At 40.2% G+C, this 23312-nt stretch overlaps 1 protein-coding gene across 1 annotated transcript in view; it reads left to right on the top strand.

Moving 5' to 3' along the window:
• Positions 1-23312, top strand: part of trrap (transformation/transcription domain-associated protein) — a 99522-nt gene that overhangs the window by 50474 nt on the left and 25736 nt on the right. The window contains exons 52-61 of the mRNA XM_079846123.1: positions 4296-4415; positions 5372-5659; positions 5931-6068; positions 6645-6748; positions 7168-7303; positions 8979-9170; positions 14426-14621; positions 14704-14969; positions 16539-16639; positions 20415-20616. Of these exons, the coding sequence (XP_079702249.1) occupies positions 4296-4415; positions 5372-5659; positions 5931-6068; positions 6645-6748; positions 7168-7303; positions 8979-9170; positions 14426-14621; positions 14704-14969; positions 16539-16639; positions 20415-20616 (1743 nt within the window). The remainder of the gene's footprint in view (positions 1-4295; positions 4416-5371; positions 5660-5930; positions 6069-6644; positions 6749-7167; positions 7304-8978; positions 9171-14425; positions 14622-14703; positions 14970-16538; positions 16640-20414; positions 20617-23312) is intronic.

Genomic DNA, 23312 nt, shown 5'->3' with positions numbered 1-23312 from the left:
CCACACTTCTCGAGAGAGAGGCTGGACTCTCTACCACTCTGGAGTTGCCCATGGTGAGAGGCGGAGGGCTGGAGTGGGTTTGCTTATAGCCCCCCAGCTCAGCCGCCATGTGTTGGAGTTCACCCCGGTGAACGAGAGGGTCGCTTCCCTGCGCCTTCGGGTCGGGGATGGGTCTCACTGTCGTTTGTGCCTACGGCCCAAATGGCAGTGCGGAGTACCCGGCCCTCTTGGAGTCTCTGGGAGGGGTGCTGGAAAGTGCTCCGACTGGAGACTCCGTCGTTCTACTTGGGGACTTCAACGCCCACGTGGGCAGTGACAGTGACACCTGGAGGGGCGTGATTGGGAGGAACGCCCCCCCTGATCTGAACCCGAGCGGTGTTCTGTTATTGGATTTCTGTGCTAGCCACGGTTTGTCCATAACGAACACCATGTTCAAGCATAAGGGTGTCCATCAGTGCACGTGGCACCAGGACACCCTTGACCGGAGGTCGATGATCGACTTTGTGGTCGTGTCATCAGACCTTCGGCCATATGTCTTGGACACTCGGGTGAAGAGAGGGGCGGAGCTGTCAACTGATCACCACCTGGTGGTGAGTTGGATCCGATGGCGGCGGAGGAAGCTGGACAGACCCGGCAGACGCAAACGTACTGTGAGGGTCTGTTGGGAACGTTTGGCCGAGCCCCCTGTCAGAGAGATCTTCAACTCCCACCTCCGGCAGAACTTCGACTGGATCCCGAGGGAGTCTGGAGATATTGAGTCCGAGTGGACCATGTTCTCCACCTCCATTGTCGCTGCGGCCGCTCGGAGCTGTGGCCGTAAGGTCTCCGTTGCCTGTCAAGGCGGCAATCCCCGAACCCGGTGGTGGACACCGGAAATAAGGGATGCCGTCAAGCTGAAGAAGGAGTCCTATCGGGCCTGGCTGGCTTGTGGGACTCCGGAGGCAGCTGACCGGTACCGGCAGGCAAAGCGGACTGCAGCCCGGGTAGTCGTGGAGGCAAAAAATCGGGCCTGGGAGGAGTTTGGTGAGGCCATGGAGAAAGACTATCAGTCGGCCTCGAAGAGATTCTGGCAAACCGTTCGACGCCTCAGGAGGGTGAAGCAGTGCCCTACCAACACTGTTTACAGTGGAGATGGGCACCTGTTGACCTCAACTGGGGATATCGTCGGGCGGTGGAAGGAATACTTTGAGGATCTCCTCAATCCCACCGACATGTCTTCCGTTGAGGAAGCAGTGGCTGGGGACTCAGAGGTGGACTCGTCCATCACCCGGGCTGAAGTCATCGAGGTGGTTAAAAAGCTCCTCGGTGGCAAGGCACCGGGGTTGGATGAGATCCGCCCTGGGGTCTTGTTCACGAGTGAGGGAAGGATGGAACGGGAGATTGACAGACGGATCGGTGCAGCTTCTGCAGTAATGCGGTCGATGTACCGGTCTGTCGTGGTAAAGAAGGAGCTGAGCTGCAAGGCAAAGCTCTCGATTTACCGGTCAATCTACGTTCCTACCCTCACCTATGGTCATGAGCTGTGGGTCATGACCGAAAGGACAAGATCCCGGATACAGGCGGCCGAAATGAGCTTTCTCCGTAGGGTGGCTGGGCGCTCCCTTAGAGATAGGGTGAGGAGCTCGGTCACTCGGGAACTCCACATCGAGAGGGACCAGCTGAAGTGGCTCGGGCATCTATTTCGGATGCCTCCTGGACGCCTTCCCAGGGAGGTGTTCCAGGCACGTCCCACCGGGAGGAGGCCCCGGGGAAGACCTAGGACACGCTGGAGGGACTATGTCTCCCGGCTGGCCTGGGAACGCCTCGGGGTTCCCCCGGAAGAGCTAGAGGAAGTGGCTAGAGAGAGGGAAGTCTGGGCTTCTCTGCTTAGACTGTTGCCCCCGCGATAAGCGGAAGATGATGGATGGATGGATGGATGGATGGAAAGAAAACAAAATAAAAGAAAACTACAATGCAACTTGCCTAACTCCCTTAACCCAAAACATAAAACAAACGATAAATACAAAAGAAATGGCGTTGCACTCCCTACTTCCTTTAAACTGAGTATTTACAAATAATATGTACACAAATACAACTGAAAACAAAAAGTAATGCTTAGAATTGAAAATCCTACTAAACAAAAGTAAGTTTGACCAAGAACACAAAATCAAAATGGAAACCCAGACAGAGCAAAACAAATGGCACACATTCGGCCTCCATAAAGTATTTGGGGTGGTGCTTTTCACCAGATCCAGGAATAGGCCAATCAGGACTGCCAGGATGCCATTTTTGAGACATAAGTGTTCATTGAATCGGTTTTAAAATCGATTTTCCATGTCTAACGTTTCCATTTTCAATGCCAAATATAGGCCAATCCACAGACAACTAACAGGCATTAGGACGAACGTAAAGAGGGCGCTTGAAACGCACAAGTCAGCAATATTTCTGATGATTTATTGGCGTGAAGTTTCGTGCTCAATAACAAACAGGAGTGCAACATTCTCGAAGAACAATAAGCAGAGTGGACTGCCATAACATCAATGAAAAACATTACTGCATGCTTTAACATGGCTGTGTTTACGATTACGAAACATTACGAAAAATTTGCCTACATAGATGATTGTAGCCCATGAAAAGAGGTTGAAAATAAAACTTTACATTTACTGCCTACATTGAATGTGAAGTTCGTGTAGGATAAACACGCAGGGCCGCTACATTCTCCAAATCAGACAGTGGACTAGAAACATATGTCGCAGTCTACAACAGGGATGCATTTATGATTTAGGCTATTCAAAAATCTCCTGAATTATTTTGCGTAATGATTCAATCTATTATAGACAACTGTTCAAAAATGAAACTTTAAATGGACTTACTTGAGAACAGGCTATGTGTTTTTTGTTTTTTTATATTGAACGTAACAACACTTAGGCTAGGCAGACGTATAATGAAACGTGCAAATAAAGTTAGGCCTATTAAAAATTATTGGACAGGAAAACAAGTCGATCAACATTTTTGGGGTCCAGAGCAGAGTGTTTTTTATTCACTATATGTCCAGCTGTAGAGAAGACGCACTCCAGACCGCACTGATGTCTGAGGGACTCTCGTACTTCATTGCCACTTGACCAAGGTGGGGGTATTCCGTACTTCCAATCTTCCACCACAAAAGCAGGTCGCTTTTGTTACATCTATCTTTTTTATTCATTTAATTAGTTTAAAATGAATTGTGTACATTATTTGGTTAAAATAGATTCCCTATTTTCGTTTTCGAAACTGGTGTTGGTTGGTCCGATCGAAAGTGCAATCGATTTTCGAACGTAAAGTGACATCCCTAATCAGGACCAGACCAATCAGGAGCTCTGCTGGCTTGAGTGCAGGCCACACCTTTCCCTGCAACAGACACACTCAGAAACAACACACATTTCTAAAATGACATTAAGACGTAACCGTATGTATTCAGTTGAATTAAAAAGTAAAATGGTCATTGAGCATGTGCACCAGTACGCTGATAACTCACAAAAATATCCGGGTTTACATGCAAACCGATAACCCAATTTACAAGACTTTATTAATAAATCAGGTTTATTTCCTGGTAGTGACATCAAAATGTAATAATTTGCTTATCTGAATACGAGTATTTAATTTCTTATGTGATGTTAAATAAAGCATTAAAATCTGAAGAAGTGTATTGCAACATGTTAGCAGGAAACTTACGGATCATATGTTATCCTCTAATGCAGTTAGAGATGCAGCATTTAGACTTTATAAAAGTGATCTCATCTCGTGCAGCAGCAGAAGAAGTGAAAATGTTTTGGGTCAAGAAAGAGTTTGCGACTTTATATTTCCTCCTCCCTTACTCCAAAACCCTCGCTCTTTCTGGGTGCACTTAAATCTACAGTAAGGATGTGTTCCTGTCACATATCACGCATGCACACTTCGATAAGCCGTCAGGTTATCGACTATCGGCACAAGGGGCAAAAATCTAGCTGTGACGATCGGTTTATGCTTAAGCCATTTGTGACTTTACTCTGATAAAAGAAAACGGGTTAACGTGTTTACATGATCACGTGCGTTGTCAGCTTATTAAGCATGATCGGGTTATGAATGTGCATGTAAATGCGCTCATTGTTACATTGACAAAGGGTTCCTGGTAGACTTTGGAACTTAAAGGTGCACTCCTGTTAATCAGCTGAGCCAGCCCTGTTATCAGCCAATGCGATAATCTCAAGTGGCTAAATGTCGGTTGATTAATGGCTGATAAATTGCCTATCACTAAATGAGTCTCGTGTGTGTGTGTGTGTGTGTGTCTGTGTAATCAGACGGGAGCTCTGCTGAATGCTCTGGTTCAGTTGTGCCACATCTCCACCCCACTGGCCGAGAAGACCTGGGTTCAACTCTTCCCCCGCCTCTGGAAGATTCTGTCGGACCGCCAGCAGCATGTGAGTATTTCACTGTCCCAGTTCTCCAAAATAGCTGAGCTGACAGGTGGCCGTTTTCATCTAAACATTTTCCATCTAAATGTAGCGTATGACTGCTGATGGTTTTGAACTGACCTTTGCTGTGGTTAAAGTATAGACGTACTACTAATAATGCATATGACTGCAGAATCAGCATGCAAAATGTGTGTTAATGGTGTCAGAGGTTGCGCCTATCCGCTCATCTTGGAGACCTTTGCATGGGTGGGGGTCCGACGGGCTGTCTTTCTGCTCCTGCTGCTGAACTTAAACAAGCAGCATTTGCTAATGAGCTGAAATTAAACCTTTTATGCAAATTTCAGAGTTTAATGGACCAGATGTCTTAAGTATTAGAATTCTCATTAAAGAGCTTTAATTTGGAGTGACTGAGGCTGTTGACTGTTACAACATATTCAAAATGAAAATCTTCCACTTTATGGCCTTTTGTTTGTAGGAGGTATTAAAAAAGGACACATTAACTGCGCCAGTATTTTCTATAATAATAATGCAACACTGTTTGTGTAACACAGGATATGTTTCTTTAGAGTTGTCATGCCTATTGAATAATTACGGAAAATTCTCATTGTTTGGTGTGATGTTAGGTTTGTGAGGAACTACTTGAAGATGCTTTTTGCATTTTATTTTAAATTTTATTATAAAGTTCTCATCAAACTTGCTATTCTATTGATTGGGGTTGAGCATAATAAAAATTCAGGCTGATGCCATTAACCCAATGCAACTAAAATTAATTCTTAAATCAATGATTTTTTTTTTAAATCATAAAAATATATCTTTTATAATGTTTTATATTACCTTTTTTTTACATTTTATTTGTAGTTTTTACATGGCCTATAAAAATCAATAACAATTCAGCCAATGACCAATATTGTACAAATATATCATGCATTTCGAATTTTGAACTTTTGTATCCCTTTTTGTAGGCACTGTCAGGAGAGATGGGTCCGTTCCTATGTAGTGGTAGTCATCAAGCTCAGAGAGATTGTCAGCCCAGTGCTCTAAACTGCTTTGTGGAAGCCATGTCTCAGTGCGTGCCGCCCATACCCATCAGGCCTTGCGTGCTGAAGTACTTAGGCAAGACCCACAATCTATGGTTACGCTCCACCCTGATGCTGGAGCAGCAAGCCTTTGAGAAAGGCCTTAGCTTGCACATCAAACCCAAACAGAGCACAGAGTTCTACGAGCAGGAAAGCATCACTCCTCCACAGCAGGTAAAGTGATTCAAGAGCCCTTCTTCAGTCTTTGTTGCCGTTGATTTTCTTGACAGATGAAGTTCTGAAGTGTTCTGAAGGTTCCCGGTGTCGCTCAAAATGAACTTGCTGAATTTCCAGTTGGCTTTGTTTTGACCTGTCAGTGAGTTCAGTTTGAAGTATCCCAGCATTCAAGCTGCTTATGCTAAACAGTCATCTCATTGGGACACCTCTGAATATGGATGTGTTTGTCCCCTATATTCTTTGAAGATGTGTTTTCGTATTCCCTCAGGAGATCCTAGACTCGCTGGCAGAGCTCTACTCCCTTCTGCAGGAGGAGGATATGTGGGCGGGCCTGTGGCAGAAGAGATGCAAGTTTCCAGAGACAAGCACCGCTATTGCGTACGAGCAGCATGGCTTCTTTGAGCAGGTGAGACTGAAAGTATCAGCATGTATCAGCAAGTATCGGCGTGTATTTAGGGCCCTATGATGTCCACTTTGCCAAAAATGTGGATTGGATTGTGGAATACCGTCATAATGGTAGAATGTCATGGATTTTGGCAAAATTTGGATGAATAAATCAAAAGAAGGCTTGTACACATAATGTCAGTGAATATTAAAATGCAAAAAGACTCATATTATTTAATATTACATTTCACAAGATTAATTCCATTGTTAAAGTTTTTTGATAATAAACAACTGTTTTTGAAAAAACCTTTGTATATACTTAAAACACAGCATCCTGAGAAATTTCAACAGACAACAAGGAATTTCTGGAAAAAAGGAAAACATTTCATAGGTCACTATTATTATTAAAATGATTAAATTGATAGTTTTCGGAATTCAATGGATTAGGCATACTTTTTGATTATTACATTTAATTACACCATTAAAACGTTCAGAAAATACAGAATTTGGGGGAAAAATCAAATGGTTTTCTTAGGGACCTTTGTATTGTCCCTCTCATATTTTAAGGTGTTAACATTTCTGGTTCTATCATCATTAGGCTCAAGAAACCTATGAAAAGGCTATGGAGAAAGCTCGCAAAGAACACAATGTTTCGCCCGCCATCTTCCCTGAGTACCAGCTGTGGGAGGATCACTGGATCCGGTGAGTTGAATGATCACAGCTCAGACTCAACACTTGATATGTCCTCCGTCAAATAGGTTTTCCATCCTCATTGAAAGCAAAATACTGCAGCAGGCAACAAAACCTCTGCCAACAAGACACATTATTTTTGATATACAGCGGTGTAGTCGTTTTAGACGGACCAAAAAGATTGTGAGTGGGTCAACCTAGCACAATGCAAACAAAAGCAAAGGACTTACATAGATCGACCAAAAATACACGCTTAACGTTTTTCTTTTTTGCAGTGTAAAATAATTAATTGTTACACATGGATATTGTCAGCCGTCCAAAAGCTAATATGATTTTAAAAAAAATGCATGAACATTCTGGACCATCTGTTATATTCTAATATTTGATCAATTTATAATGTAATGTAATCTAAATTTTATGTTGATTTTCAGCTGTTCTAAAGAGCTTAACCAGTGGGAGCCTCTGACTGAGTACGGGCAATCTAAAGGCCATAACAACCCATACCTGGTGCTGGAGTGTGCCTGGAGAGTGTCCAACTGGGCCGCCATGAAAGAGGCTCTGGTGCAGGTAAACTCAGTACCACACTGCAATCAACACATATAGGGATTTAAGATTTGTGACTAATTGTATGTTTTATTTGTGGTCTTTACTTAATCTTACTACCACCTTACTATCTAATAACCATCACTGAAGATGAGCGAAGTTCACAACCAGTCTATAGATGCATACACTACCGTTAAGAAGTCGGAAAGATTATTTTAATGTCTTAAAAGAAGTCTCTTATGTTCAACAAGGTAATTATTTGATGAAAAATACAGTAAAAACATTAATATTATTACAATTTAGAATAACTGTTTTCTATTTGAATATAATAATAATAAAAATGCCATTTAAGCCTGGGATGACACAGCTGATTTTTCAGCATCTGTTACTCCAGTCTTTAGTGTCACAAGATTCTTCGGAAATCTTTCTAAAATGCTGATTTGCTGCTCAAGAAACATTTCTTATTATTTTCAGTGGTGAAATAAATTTTGTGGAAACAAACCTATTTCAAAGATTTTTGAAAATATCACTATGAAATAAAATATTTATTAAATAAAATACAAATTTGTTTTGTAGCTGTCTTTACTGTCACTTTTAATCAGTTTAATGTGACCTTCTAAATAAGACTATTAACTTCTTAAAAAAAGGGCCTGTAAGAGTTTTCCCTAAAATGTTTTTTTTTTTTTTTTTTTTTTTTAGATACTCTGCATTTTTGCATATACACTTCCAGTTCAGTAAGATAACTTCGTAGTTACGACTTCACTGTGACTCTTAAATTATTATTGGAGCTTCACCATATTGCCAAACGAAAAAAGCGCACCACTTTTTTATGCAGAAAGTCACACTCTTAACTATGCTTGCTGAATTGTTTATGACTTCAGAATTGTAGCCTTGCAGTCGGTGGGTAATTTATGGGCTTCACTTCTAAAACAAAGTAGAAAAAGTGTGCGATAGAGGCTGGACACATTATAAATACTCTTGGCTCTTGTTCAAGGAGACTTGGAACGAATCCATTCAGGTTTCTGTCCTAAGGTGACACCTAATTAAATTGTCCGGCCCAGCAACCCTCCCACTCCTCCTCCTCTTCCCTCTCCTTTCGCTTTGCATCTAATATTTACGGATACGTGCTTGAATAATTGCTCAAACATCTGCTGGGAAGTGATTTGTTTTCTCTGTTCCAGGGCAGGCTGCTTGGCAGCAGCAGTTGCTCTCAGGAAGTTTAAATGTCCCCTCTTTCAATTAAAGGCGGGTGGATAAGGCCAGCCCTGACGCAGGGTTATTTATCAAATGTCGGCCATGATAAGCGCACACTGACCCAAAGAGTGTAAATCCCTCCAAATCGTCATACTGTACAATGCCAGCAACCTGTGCTGACTTTTTATTCTTCCTGCGACCACCTATTTAGCTCGAATTGCAGTGTGCAGCACCCACTGTGGAATAGGGTGACCAGATGACCATGAACAAAAACTAGGACACACGTGCTGCTCAAATAACAGGGATTCAAGTTTAAAATCATTATTTCTAGCAATCAAACTAAAGCTAAGATTTGTTTTAACCCCATCATGTACACAAGTTTTTACTGTATTTTTGATCAAATAAATGCAGTCTTGGTGAGCATAAACCATTTAAGAAATGTTAGGACCCCAAACTTTTTAACGATAGTGTATGCTGATACAGCTGTGTTTCCTGTCTGCATCAGGTGGAGCTGAGCTGTCCAAAGGAGATGGCCTGGAAGGTGAACATGCATCGTGGCTACCTCGCCATCTGTCACCCAGAGGAACAGCAGCTCAACTTCATCGAGCGGCTGGTGGAGATGGCCAGCAGTCTGGCCATCAGAGAATGGAGGAGACTGCCACACATCGTTTCTCACGTTCACACGCCCCTGCTGCAGGTGAGGACCATCAGTGTGTGAGCTGACAAACACCCTTTAACCAGACGTTCTCCAGCTGTAATTTAATGTTCTTGATGGTGTTTTTTACTTTTTCGAGCAGGGGGACTCAATCTGAGCACCACTAGCGATCTTATCTAAATTGATTGTCAATTTTAAATAATGATATCTCAAAAGCAGAACATCTGGTCCGATATCACCGCTGACAAGCTAGAGACTCGGGCAATCTCATTTCATGTGCGTGCGTGTGACTTTATACAAACCCTTGTAGCAGAGAGAGTGCTTAAAGGGGTGGTAAACCACGATTTCACTATTCTAACTTTAGCTAGCGTGTAATGTTGCTGCTTGAGCATAAACAACATCTGCAAAGTTACAACGTTCAAAGTTTAAAGCAAAGGGAGATATTTGCTTTTAAAGAAATCAGTTTCTAAGAACTACAGCAAACGGCCAGTAGGCGACTACACACATTCCTCCAGGGCTTGCTGACATCACCAGGCCCAATATTTACATAAACCCCTCCTCCGAGAATATTAAATAAGGGGGGGTGAGGCCATTTTGTATCGCGGCGCTGTTGTGGTATAAGTTAGTTAGGCTGGAGTGTTGTTGCCGCGATGCCGAGGAAACGCTGTTATTTTCATCCGGATTGCAGGTCTGGGGTACTTGCTCTGTTCAGCCTTCATAGGGACGGGGGTGCGTTGCAGAGCGTTTAACATACAGCATGTTATATGCACGTGTGTTTGAGTCAGCGTGGAATCAGGCGCGCGAAGGGCTCCCTGCAGCTCATCTAACAGAGGAAAACATCCACCGTCTTCGCGATTTCAATGCCAGATTTGCACAACGTCAGCTGCGTGAAAAAAACACTGCCGGTGCGTGGATGCTCGACGCGCGCGCTGCACATTTCACGGAGGACAACACAAACTTCCACAAACTTCGCGAGTTCAATACAGGATATGCACAACGGCTTGTCCTGAAAGCTGGATTTACAAACAGAAGCTGTTCACGGGCCACAACCTGTAAGTCTGATTTATATTTCATCGATGTGTTTTCCTGTAATAGGTTGTAGCAAGGAAGTAAACAGATGACAACGCTGTTCTGCAACAGTCTGTTAAATGCTCATTCATACTTAACGTTATCCGACGAACTCCTAACGTTACAAACACTAACGTTAAAATCTCAACAGCGAACTTGGCATTAGTGTAAATGATTCTTTGATTAGAGCTTTTATGTATTGTTTATCTACAGGCATGCTAAACATGGTTCTGTGTGTGATTTGGCTAACTTACTAGTTAAAGCCAGTGCTTAGTGTTTGTTTTGGGTTAGTTCTTGTGACAGATATTTGGCTATAATCGTTCTAAAAATACAAAAGTTAAAGTGCCATTCAGTAGCGATCACTATAGATCCGCAGTCTTTACTCTTGAGGACTGAACAGGTTCTGCTCGATCATCTTCACTCAAATGTTCTGGGTCTGATTCGGGCTCAGATTGGTATGGTTTTATTGACGCCGTTGTTTCACTGACCAAAGCACAGCCTCCGGTAAGGGAAGGGGCGTGACGTCTCCGACATACGTGCACTAGGCGTTTAGCGAATCACAACACACTGGGCCAGCTAACCAATCAGAGCCCACTGCGTATTTTTGAGGGACTGGCTTCATACAACCCGGAAAGCATCAGACCGTTTTACAAGGAGGGACAGAGCAGTGTAGAATAAAGGTCAAATATATGAAAAATAATGCAATTTTTCTAAAAACGAAGCATGAACATGTTACAGTGCACCCCACAAACACAGTCAAGCCTTCAAAAGAATGTGTTTTACCACCCCTTTAAAGCAGACATTTTTCTTATAATTGCCTTTTTCGCTCTGAATTTTTGCGCAATATCACTTTTTCCTTTGTTAGACATGGTCCCTTCCTCCTTCCTCCCTCCTTCCCTCTTTTTGGCCCTTTGGCCCTTTCTTAAATGGCCGAGATAGTGTTGACTGCACCATTGTGGTGTTCAATAGGCAGCTTGTATTAATATTCAGCAGAAAGAACAGCCTCCTGACTGCCACACGCATAATCAGGCAGTGCACACAATGGGACGGAGCTGAGGTGATGTGTGCCTGTAGATTAGGGTAATGTGTGAGAGCTGTCCACGCACCACGTCCTCTGGGGACTGTTAGAGACTAGAAGCACTCTTCTTGAGCTCGACTGTGGTGTGATGGCAAATATGACAGCCAAATTGAGGAAATGAGGCGTTGTTGTTGGAGATTGTGAGTACACCACACAGGGTGTTATGGGTAATGGCTGATAGTTCTGTGATCCGCATGATTGAAGAGTTGGATATAGTAGATGTAATCTGAACATCTTGTATGCAAGGGATTTTTGTTGCTTGATACTATTTGTAAATCTAAACTGTATAACATAATGTATCAGTATTTTATTATGATTAATATTATTATGAAAATATTGTTCTAAATTAAACTGCAATTTATAACTATTATTATTATTATTTAATTGGTTCTTTAATTTCTCATTTCCTCTGTGTTAAAATGAAGAAACAAAGAGAACATGCGACAAGAGACCATTATTTACTAAATAATTGTGTTTGCATTTTCTGAAGGAAATATCAGTGCTTGTAATGCAGAAAAACAGTGCTAAAATGTAGCTGTAGACGAGACGTGCCCAAATTTTTTTACCTGATTTGTAGACTGTGCGCCAAAAGAAACTGTTGCAATTTTATATTTAATTTTTTTTAATAATCAAATTTATTTATGTTCTTTAGGTTTCAATGCAAAAAAATTTAACTCAAAATATTAGGGGTGTGATGAGACACTTAGCTCACAAAACTGGGTTCACAAGAACAAGACAAGATTTTTGCACAGTAATTTTTCGAAATCCTCAATGACAAAATTAATGACTGGAAAAATGGTCTGCAGGTGCATTTTGAATTAAACTAATCATCTTGTAATGAATGCCATTTCAGCTCTACTTTCTGAGTATGAATTATCATGCATTGAAAGACAATATACAAACACTGTAAAAGGTTTTGCCACAAACTCAACTGATTGGCTTCTCTCATGTATGATTTCACATGAGTCTCTTCAGACCTTACTGTACATGAATTAGGAGCTTCCAGAACTTCTTATTGCGGCTGTGTGACCTAAATAAAAATATCACAGTTTTTCATCTTAAGTTTTTAGTTTTATTAAGTGCAAGTGCAACCATAATCAACTATAATACTCTCTCAATATTCAAAGTGCAAACAGAGACCTAAGACCTAAGATAGGCTATTGTATGTCGCCTAATTTGTGTGCATCAGGGAACTCTCGTTTACTTTCACTTTCTATTCGCGATTGCGCATACTCCGTGTATAGGGAGCGGCGGTGCTAAGCACGCATTCTACAAGATAAGACATTTATAGGGCGCTTAGGCTCTGTTGTGCAACGAATCCTCCACCATGGTCTTTCTTGTCAGTCATCTCACCTTACTCTTGTCACGTGATCAGAGAACTGTGATTCCTGCTGCACTGTGTGCGTCTGTGCGACTCGTGCTGGATGCGCAGAGCATACGTTTACAATTGAAGCGACCGTTATCCAACTGAATTAAATGGTTTTTATTTCTATAAAAAAGCAAATTGACAGTGAAGGACGTCTTTCTCACAAAATCACATTTTAATATCATGATATTTCGTGGTACGTGAAAAATCACAATTGATTATCCAAATGTGTCGTCAGTAATGAGTTACATTTCTGGTCATTCAAAACTGGAGATTTTATTCTTTCATTTATGCACAAAACAAAGCGAATAAAGTCTATACATTTAAGTGATTAAGACTGAAGTTTAATATTTCTTATTATTGTAGGTGAAGAACCAGCTGTTATTAACATACGTTAATGGCCACAGTTTAGTGGCTGTTTTAGTCAGGCCTTCAGAAATTCAGTCTTTGCCCCAGAGCTATTGACTTCAGTGATAATTGAATTTACTGATAATTGAATCTGTTTACGCCTGCACCCCTAATGCAACCATTCAGAAGAACCAAGTCCAATAAGAACAATTGGAATGGACGGGAGAGGCAGACAGCAGCCGTGAGACAGAGAGAGTGAGAAACCAAGTTTAAAATGGCTCGTAATTACTTTTCCCCATCAGATAGTGTTTGATTAAATACCTGCAAGAAAATTAAATTTACATGATGAATGGGCACTCAGAATGAAGGTTATAATGTGCCATCAGCTGATATTAACAGATAATTGTGAAAAATATTGTATTGCTTAATTTATTTTGTTTGGGGGGATTTGATTTGGCAAGTCCGTGGACTGATTTGAGGCATTTATCTTGTAAAGCAGGCATTACTATTGAACGGATTGTTTTTGGATGCGTGTATGTGTTCGCGGGCATAATTCATTATCACGGCTCAAGCTACTCCTCGTGTGCGTAGTAAACCATCATGTTGTAAATCACATTATAAGTGCCAGGCTCCCTCCCTCACGTCTTTCTTTTCCAATTCACAGAGGAGATTAAAGATCCCTGTGGCCTTTTGGGTAAGAGTGCAGGGTGTGTGTTTACCGTTGATATGTTAAGGTCATGCATCGGTAGTTTGTGAGGAATGAGTAGCCTTTTTTGGGTCACCATGGTCTTTGTCCTCTGCTGGTGTGGTCTAAGTGTCGTCTGAGAGCGTGATTAGGCATTAGGGGAATAGACGCTTCACTTGTGCGCTTCCCTCTCTCTGCCCGTTCTCTGAGTAAATGGCTTTTAAGATACTTTGATCCATCCATTCGTTCAGCTACCTTGAGACTTCGTTTCTCTATTTCTTTTTCTTTCTCAATAGGAATCATAAGCCTGTAATACATTCACAGTAATGGATTTTTGGAGTGCTGTGTGTGTGTGTGTGCACGTGCGATTGTGCTAGTGTGTGTGATTGTGTCCCCACATGGATAGTAATACCAGTAATTTTAGAGCTCGTGGGGACATTTTTTGGTCCCCATGAGGAAAACGGCTCATAAATCATACTATATATATATTAGAATTTATATCTATATTAGGCTAGAATTTAGGGTTAGTATACGGTTTGTATTGTATAAAAATCATTGTCTATGGAATGTCCCCACAAGACATGGCAACCTGTGAGTGTGATGTATAGATGTTTGGGTGACTGTAGCCCTCAGAATTAAACTGACCAAGAGCTTTGAAGAGAGCTTGAGATTGTTGCATCTTCCTGTTAGATGATTTATAATTAACTACACTGAGATTCTCATTTATTTATTCTTGGATTGTTCTCATTCAGGCGGCCCAGCAGATTATTGAGCTACAGGAAGCTGCTCAGATTAATGCAGGCCTCCAGCCTGCCAACCTGGGCCGCAACACCAGCCTCCATGATATGAAGACTGTGGTGAAGACCTGGAGAAACAGGCTGCCAATTGTCTCAGATGACCTCTCCCATTGGAGTAGCATCTTTATGTGGCGGCAGCACCACTATCAAGGTATGCAAGAATATGGCAATGAATTCCAGTGACATTCTGATTTATCATTTTATATTTAAAACATTTTTGTTTTCTTCTATAGCAATTGTGACCGCTTATGAAACAAACACGCAACATGACCCAAACACTAACAATGCCATGCTTGGAGTGCACGCCTCTGCATCAGCCATTATTCAGTATGGGAAAATAGCACGGAAACAAGGTCTGGTCAATGTGGCTTTGGACATTCTGAGCCGCATCCACACCATCCCCACCGTGCCTATTGTAGACTGCTTCCAGAAGATCCGTCAGCAGGTTAAATGCTACCTGCAGTTGGCGGGAGTCATGGGCAAGAATGAATGCATGCAGGTGAGTGAATTTAAACCATGACTACACATTTTCAAAACCGAATAGTCGTTGAGTTACTTGAATAACTAATACGAATTGTCATTTTAATGGGAATCCACGTGGTTAGGACTTTTGAATAAGGGCGATTAGATTTCCACACAGATTTTGCTGCTTATTCAAGTTGGACACATATTTGCCACATTAACCAACATAAAGTGGCTTGGTTTGAAAGTTACTTTCTATTAAATTGCTACAGTGTTGAGAATCGACACTTTACATATTTGCCTGCTATATTTTGCTAATGTGACCACCTTAAATTCAGCATTTTCATCAGAAGTTGCGCTACTCTTTTCTTGCACTATGTTGATGTATATCCAAGTGAAACTTCACGAATGAGAAACAAAGGTTATGGGCAGGACTTGATTTTGTCCATTGTGAATTTATTGGTTTGTTGGATCATTGTCTTTTGCTAATTGCTGCAAGCTCATGTGAGTGACAGGTTGCTGGATGGGAGGGATTTTTCTCCAGTCCTCACACCTGTGCACACATTATCAGAGAAGAGATGTGATGTAAGAGGGAGGGGAAGTTATTGTTTTTGATTAAGTATTACGAGGGCAATTGTGCACAGATAAATAATTTATAATAAACGTTGCTACATTCCATAAAAAATAAGAATTGTCGTTTTTGAGTCCATGGTGACTTGAACAGAATATATATGAACAAGAGTCAAGTACACAAAAGCCAAAGATGTCCATCCGAATGTCATTTTGGCTGTAGCTGTTTGAAGGAGATGCATTTAAATACAATGAATTTCACTTCTCCAAGCAGGATTTGGCATATATGAAAAACTGTATAATTATTCGTCCTTTGTGACCTATCCGTAAGTTCATATTTTTTCAAATTCCGGTACTTTTTTACAATACTTAAAATAAATGTGTTTTTTTTTTTCAGCATTTAAATATTTTTTTTTACATGATTCTAAAAGAATATGCGCTTTTTTTGCTGCTGTCAAACTGACTTCCTCTGTACCAAATCTAGTTTACTTTGTCGACTCACCTGCTGATTTTGCTGTTAGCCGGACTCTCTTAATCCAAATAACGCTGCTCTCATTACGGTGAGAATGACTGCGGTGCTGTCACAGTAAGAAATGCATTCCAAACAGTGTAAGGAATGGGCTGCTTGCTGCAGCATTCGCTTAAGCCTGATTAATGGAGCTGCCTCAACTGAGCTCAAGTCATTAAAGTACCATTGGATTTAATAAGTCTCTCTCTCTCTCAGCTATCACTTGGACCTGTTCTGTTCTCTTTATCATTTCTCTGGCACACTTTAAGCCACCGGCTCTCACCTGGGAGTCTTAGATTGAGCTACAGAGATGTCTACAGCAGATATACTCTGTTGTTAGTGGTGTTGACTTCTGATGTATAGGAATTCTAGGACAATTCAGAAAACTACACATTGGCTCAGTCGCACAAATTAATCCCATTGTTTTTGAGGCATGTAGAATCATTCTGCATGAGAAAATTAAAAATGTGTCCCTGTGTGAAATATTTTGAGGAATTATAAATGCAATCATTGTTGTTGTTTTGCCAGGGTCTGGAGGTGATTGAGTCCACCAACCTGAAGTACTTCACCAAGGAGATGACCGCCGAGTTCTACGCTCTCAAGGGCATGTTCTTAGCCCAGATCAATAAGTAAGAGTTGATCCCTGGCTTTGTTCATCTTCACTCCTTTTCTGCCTGTCACTTTGAGTCTTCTCCTTATCACCCTCATTCACTCTTTCTTTGTCTTTAATTGACACCGCTCTCGCAAGTCTGATTTGCTCTGACATTAAAGAATCTGAATTGGCGAGATCATTAAGAGTAGGGTTGGGCGATGTCCCCTAAATTGGAAGTTGACGATGTTTACAGTAAAACATCGTGATGGTCGATAATATCGTCGTTTGGGGGGGGGGGGGTAATTATGTAAATAGGTAGATAATATACTATATCTCTTTAGGCCTACATAAATACTATTTTCTACTTTCTAGTTAAAACTATCATTTCGTTATTTTTACTAACCCAAATAATGAATCATCCGCTAGGTTGCACGTGAGGGGAAAAAAATAGGTTCCTTCCACTTAAGAGTTGAGCTCTTTTTTTTTTTAAATATATCTCTTTACATAAATACTATTTTCTACTCTTAAAAAAATACTTTCGTTATTTTACTAACCCAGTGTTTTGTATGTGAATGCTGTTGCAACTTGCACGTGAATATTACCACAGGAGTGAAGCACAAAGCTTTTAGCCTAGAAAGGAAATAATGGTCAGAGAGCACTTTTTCATTCTGCTTTGCAATCTGGATCTGGTCACTTGATTTTCCGTGAATTTTAACAATAGGCCCAGTCCATTTTATCCCAATGGACATGGACATCTCGTTTCTTTTCATAAATCTTCACTCACGTCGCCATTTTCGCAGGGGATTATATCGTTTCTTCCTTTCGTTTGCTTATAATTAAGTCTATTAACTATTCACATCCTTTACTGTGGTAAAGTATAAAAAACACTCTAGGACGAATACCTTTTTACTTCAAATTGTATTTAACACAGTTTGTTCTTGTTATTAAACTTGGTTAGGCGCGTCAAGAATAGCGGTCTATTTGAATAGCGCATTTCACACACACGCCGCTGTGATTTTAGTTTCGTTTTCTCTGGCAGTGAATAATCAAACATTGCCTAAATGTCTTGCCCTTGTGGAAGATAAAATCCGCTCTTCAGAACTTTTACAACAAGTGTTGCCTTGCAACATCAGGAGAACACATGAAGATGAAGATATTCGAGAAGTTGTCTATCCAGCTTGTGTCCCACATTCCTCTCAAAGCGCAGAGTGGTATATGACGCATCTTTGCTGGGAAATAGTATGAATAAAATATTTTTCTAACTAATATTTAATTTTCTTATATTCTTGAGGTAACGATTATTTACTGAAAATCGTTTAAATGTTTTATAGGCTGTGTTGTTTCACTGACGGAAGTGCTAAAATAAACACGCATGCATATGGATGTTTCAGCCTCAAATGATTTCAAAATGTAGGCTATATATATCTGGCATAGACTACAGTATTTAAAATAGCAAATATGCAGTAGTTACATTCTCAATTTAATTTACAGAGCAATTCCTGCTAAGTTTTTAGTTTAACTAATACTATAGAAGAGGATTAGTGTGTGTCGCACTCGCAACGGGGGCGTGGCATCACGATGGTCGCGCTCCATCGTGATGTCGGTCAGCCATCGTCCATCGGCACAACCCTAATTAAGAGCTCACTTTTTAAAATGAACAATTCTGACAAAGAATCATTACGGAGAGTAAAGATAAACATCTGTGCGTCTGCATGTGTTTGTGCCACTAATCATCACTTCTAAAACGTTATTCCAATAATGAGGTCAGAACAGTCGTTAACAGTCAATATGAGAATATGATGAGTAATTAACCTTATATAGCATGTCTGCGGCAGAGGATAATGACACTGAACTTATGATGAGTGATTATCTCCTGTCATATTTCTATTGACTGGCATTTTCACGAGTCGGTCTGATGAGAATCTGTCATGTAATTGGTTTCCATCTCAGAATACTGTAGATTAATTTGTAGTGCAATCAAGCCAGGTGTTTTAACCGCCTACAAGATATTTAAACAAACAGGGTGGTCAATGACCTATACGGATCAAGATGACGAACAGGAAAAATCTCTAAAAACATCTAATTTCAAAAGTATTTGCTGCTAAGTTCTGAGAAATGTAATCCTTTTTTTATATCAGTTTCGTACATGATTGAAGAAAAATGTATGTATATGTGTATACATATATATTAGTGTTGTCAAAAATATCAATATATTTCTATATGTATTGATACTGAAATATCTGAAATGGTTCCAATACTCCTTTTCTGCCGTATCGATACACCGATACCAGTTGGGCGTTCTCGCTCTCTTCTCTCCAACAGTGAATTGGCGCTACCCGCCTTCTCTCACTCACTCGTCTCATTCGCTCCAGTTGATTAGTGTTTGTATTGGGCATAATTATTCTCATTCCCACAGGTTTTGCGCTCACACAAAAGCGTGCGCACCTCTGATCTATAAGTGGCGCTCTCCTAAAGCTGCCTCTCAAATATCTTGCGAGTACCAAATTGACTTCTTTTTCGTGTATTATTGTGCTTAAATGGTTAAACACAAACAAAATTGTCAAAATGCCCTTCTTTCTGAGTGATTGTGTAATGATTGTGTAATATATTACAAGGCCACTTGTTTTTGAAGAAATTTGCAGATAAGTATTAGATAGCAAAGTGAATTAATTCAGAAATAGATTTTTTTTCATGAGGTGAATTCAAATGATTTGTCAATATGAATTGCATTTTATTAAATATTTAATACAGACTAAAACAGAGCATTATGTAATTATCTAATAAACAGATATTGATGATAATAACCTGCTTTTTTGCAACATGATAGCTTTATATAAGCCTTGCTCTTTTCCTCCTCATGGGTGAATTGATGGCGAGCCCAGAGCCTGGCACTGGATTGAAATAGCTTATTAAATACACATGCTGAATAATTAACTCAATAGCAATTTGTGAAATCTCTGTGATCAGCAGAAGTTTCCCCCAGCCTCAGCAGGGCCTAATGTAATCATTACTTTTTCACTCTCTATGAATATTAACGTAGGGATTTGATAAAGCAGCAGAGCTGTCGGAGGAAGATGTTTGACACTTGACTGGGCGTGGGGACTTGTGCTCTCCAGGCCCGGCTCTCAGCAAAGGCCATGAGCAGAAACATATTATACATGTCCACGACTGACGAGACGCTTCAGTGGATTTGGCCTCCCCAGACTCCCATTGCAATCAAGTGTAATTCTGTTGCTTGCCACATACTCATTAAAAGTTCCCATTATATGCGATTGGTTTAGTGGGTCTGTCATAGGGTAACATTTAGAGATGGTGATGGTAAGGACAGAGGCTTCAAGCACAGATTATGAGTCTCATCCAGTTCTTTCAGTTCCTTATAAAGCCCTTTACGAGACTTTCTCAACTTCTATTCTTAAACTGCTTCTATAAAAAGGCCTTCAAAAACATGCTCTTTGGGGACAAATTCTCAAAGCTCTAAAATGGCTGATGAAACAAAAATATTGGACCCAGTCAGCTAATTTCAGTTAGGTGCTGGCCAACTGGATAGTGTTTTTTGTTTCTTGTTTTTTTTTAAGTAAAAGTGTTTCTCATTAAGTATTTTCCATCAGACACTCATTAAACTAAACATACAATTATGATCAATTTTACATGCTTCCTGTTTACCAGTGCATCATTGGCATATATTTTTCTGACTCAAGCTTAATCCTCCAAATTCCTCATATTTTTTTACATTTAAGAGATGCCAAGATTGTGATGATCAGAACTGACATGTTCCCCACTCATTCAATTTGTCACCTTATCTCTTCTACCAGGTCGGAGGAAGCAAATAAGGCATTCTCTGCTGCAGTGCAGATGCATGATGTTCTGGTGAAAGCCTGGGCTATGTGGGGAGACTACTTGGAGAACATCTTTGTGAAAGACCGCCAGCCTCACCTTGGTGTCTCTGCCATTACCTGTTACCTACACGCCTGCCGCCATCAGAACGAGAGCAAGTCACGCAAATACCTGGCCAAGGTAAGATCTCCTCTCTCTTGCTGACCTCATTGAGTTGTCTAGGTTTCTTTCACCAATGAGGGCCATGTCAGTATAAAATCAGGCAAATTGTCTTTGTTAAATAGTTAAACCATTCTCCCACACCCCCCTTTTGGCAGGTGGGGCATAAATAACATACCCAAAATAAAAAGTTTGCTTCTCATAAGTGATTCAGAATAGACCCATAACCAACACTATATTTACAAAAAAAAACACTTGTTTACAGTTCAAGACTCAAAGTACTCAGACTTTTATTAGTATGGAGATATATAAAATAAATTAAGAATATATTTTTAAATGTAGAAAAAATATGATGTGGATTTTCTGTAAAAGCTTAGAAACACAATGAAGCTGAAGCCGCAAGTGTAGTCATGCTTGATTTCAAATCTGAGGATGTTATCTCTAAAACTATTTTTATGAAACATTTAAGACCAAGTCATGTAAGCTTTTAGAGAAGGCTGATAAGATGCTAATAATTTTTTTTATTATTGCCCTGTAAACACCCACTTGCACTCTATTGTCTATGGTGTGGTGAACTGCCCCATTCATGTTTCTATTGTTCTCACTCAACAAACCTTTCACACTTCTGCCGGGTATGAGACCTAATCTTCATTATTCTTTTATCATTATTCTTTTGTTTTTATTCAGCCATTATTAGCCTTTATTTTGGCATTACATGGCTTGCCCATCTACACCACCATTCATTTATCCACCTATTATCTGAAGTCTTTCTAAAAAAGAAAAAAAATCATATTCTTAAGTGAATTCTTTTAACAAATTAGATATGAAATAGAATAGCTCCTGGCCGAATAGGTGCATTCGATTAAAAGATTAATATTACGCTTTTACTCAACTCACTTTAAACCACAACCGAGTATTTGTAATAACTTCCGATTGCGATTTTAATGTGGATTTTAGTAATATGTTGTTGAAATATGTTATGTATAGCCTTTTATAATCGTTACACCTGCTTAGCATTTATAACATAATTAATTTTTTTTTTTAAATATACCCCAAATCACATGAAAATCACAGACAAATCCTGTACTATAGTAATCGTGTGTTTATTAGCTCGTTTTAAGTGTAGAAATGTTTCTTTGGGTTTGTTTTTCATGGAATGTTCTTTGCTCAGAACAAGGAAGTGTACAGGACATCATCATCCAGAAGGGGAGGAATTATTGTCACGTAATATGATGGAAAGCTCTAGACCGAATGAGGTCATAACAGTGCTCCTGAACGCTCTTTCAGCTCTTCAGGTTGCATAATTCAGTGGGAAATGAATTTAAATGATATTCTGTATGATGAAATATTTTTCAAACATGTGAGAATAAATCAATATTTCTCCAAATATGCAGACTTTTGTACTAAGAGCTCTAACGGACGCTGTTCAGTGCAGCTGTGTGAACACAAATAAACCACAGCAGGCGTGACTGAATAGGAGTGTGTTTTTATTCTATTCAAAAATCTTAAATTACCGATTGATTATTTTGCACTCCTGACATAAATTAAGAAATAAATGTCACTGCAACCGAGTTTTATCTTATCAAAGCTGGAGTCTTAAATCATTCTAATGATACACAGTTTGTCCCGATCAAGTAAGAGCGTGATGTTTTAACGTGCAGTGAATGTAAACAACAATAATCTGGGGCGGTCTGCGATGCGCTGCAGGTTAAGGAGTTAAATGGCAATCTATCAGTGTTCTCTATCATTATCTTGTGGTTAAGATCCACCTATAGAGAAAAGCACTGAAGTATCCAGTTGCACCAAGTCTGGCTTTAGTTTGTCTTCTGCTTTCCTTTTTAGCCTGTTTGCCTTATTTTAAGGCTGCCAACAATTAATGCGCCTAATGGCATATTTTTTTTTAAATGTTTAACGGTGTAAAAATTCTCAGCACAGTCTAGTGCAGGGTTTCTCAAATCCAGCCCTGGAGAGCCACTGCCCTTTAGAGTTCCAACCCTAATCAAAGACACCAGAACAAGCTAATCAATGTCTTCAGAGAGAGTTTGATCAGAGTTGAAGCTAAACTCAGCAGGATTTGGATTTGAGGAACACTGGTCTAGTGGTATTTGTCCGTTTTTCAGAGTTAGGTTGAAGCTATTTTCAGTTAATATAGACATTTTGTTTTAGTTTTTAATGATAATAACACTGGTAGCCTAACCCTTTACAACAAGGGGAAACCAATAAAACTATCATACTGTGTAATCTAGATGTCAACATGCGCTTAGTGATTTACTTGTCAAAAACTGGCAAAAATGGTTGGCAGAGATGCACAGAGCATGTCATAATAGGATAGCATCTTTTTTGACAGGCCTGTAATTAGTTTTACCATTAAACGCATTTACCATAAAACACAGGCAAACTCTGTGCTCATTTGTGGTCCAGTAAACCCATTCTGCTCTGACGGCTTTGTTAAATGGGGGCATATCCGTCACCGAGTGCCATTTCTGAATTAATGCAGCTGCGGCGGGGGGGATGCACTGCATTCAGACTGATGAACCTCCAAAGATGGATGCAATTATATTATTAGACTAGATGATGGGTTTTGTATGGATACTATATACGTGGCAGCCTGCTCTCTGTCGAGTATTGCGTGCTGGATCAAACAGCTCCATTTGGCTTTTTCCTTTTTTTTCAGCATGGGTTTGAATGCAAGGAGCACTTTAGATTGTGTCTGGAGT

This window comes from Gobio gobio (assembly GCF_949357685.1).
Source record: "Gobio gobio genome assembly, chromosome: 20".
NCBI lineage: Eukaryota > Metazoa > Chordata > Actinopteri > Cypriniformes > Gobionidae > Gobio > Gobio gobio.
This window is presented reverse-complemented; position numbering and strand designations above follow the sequence as displayed.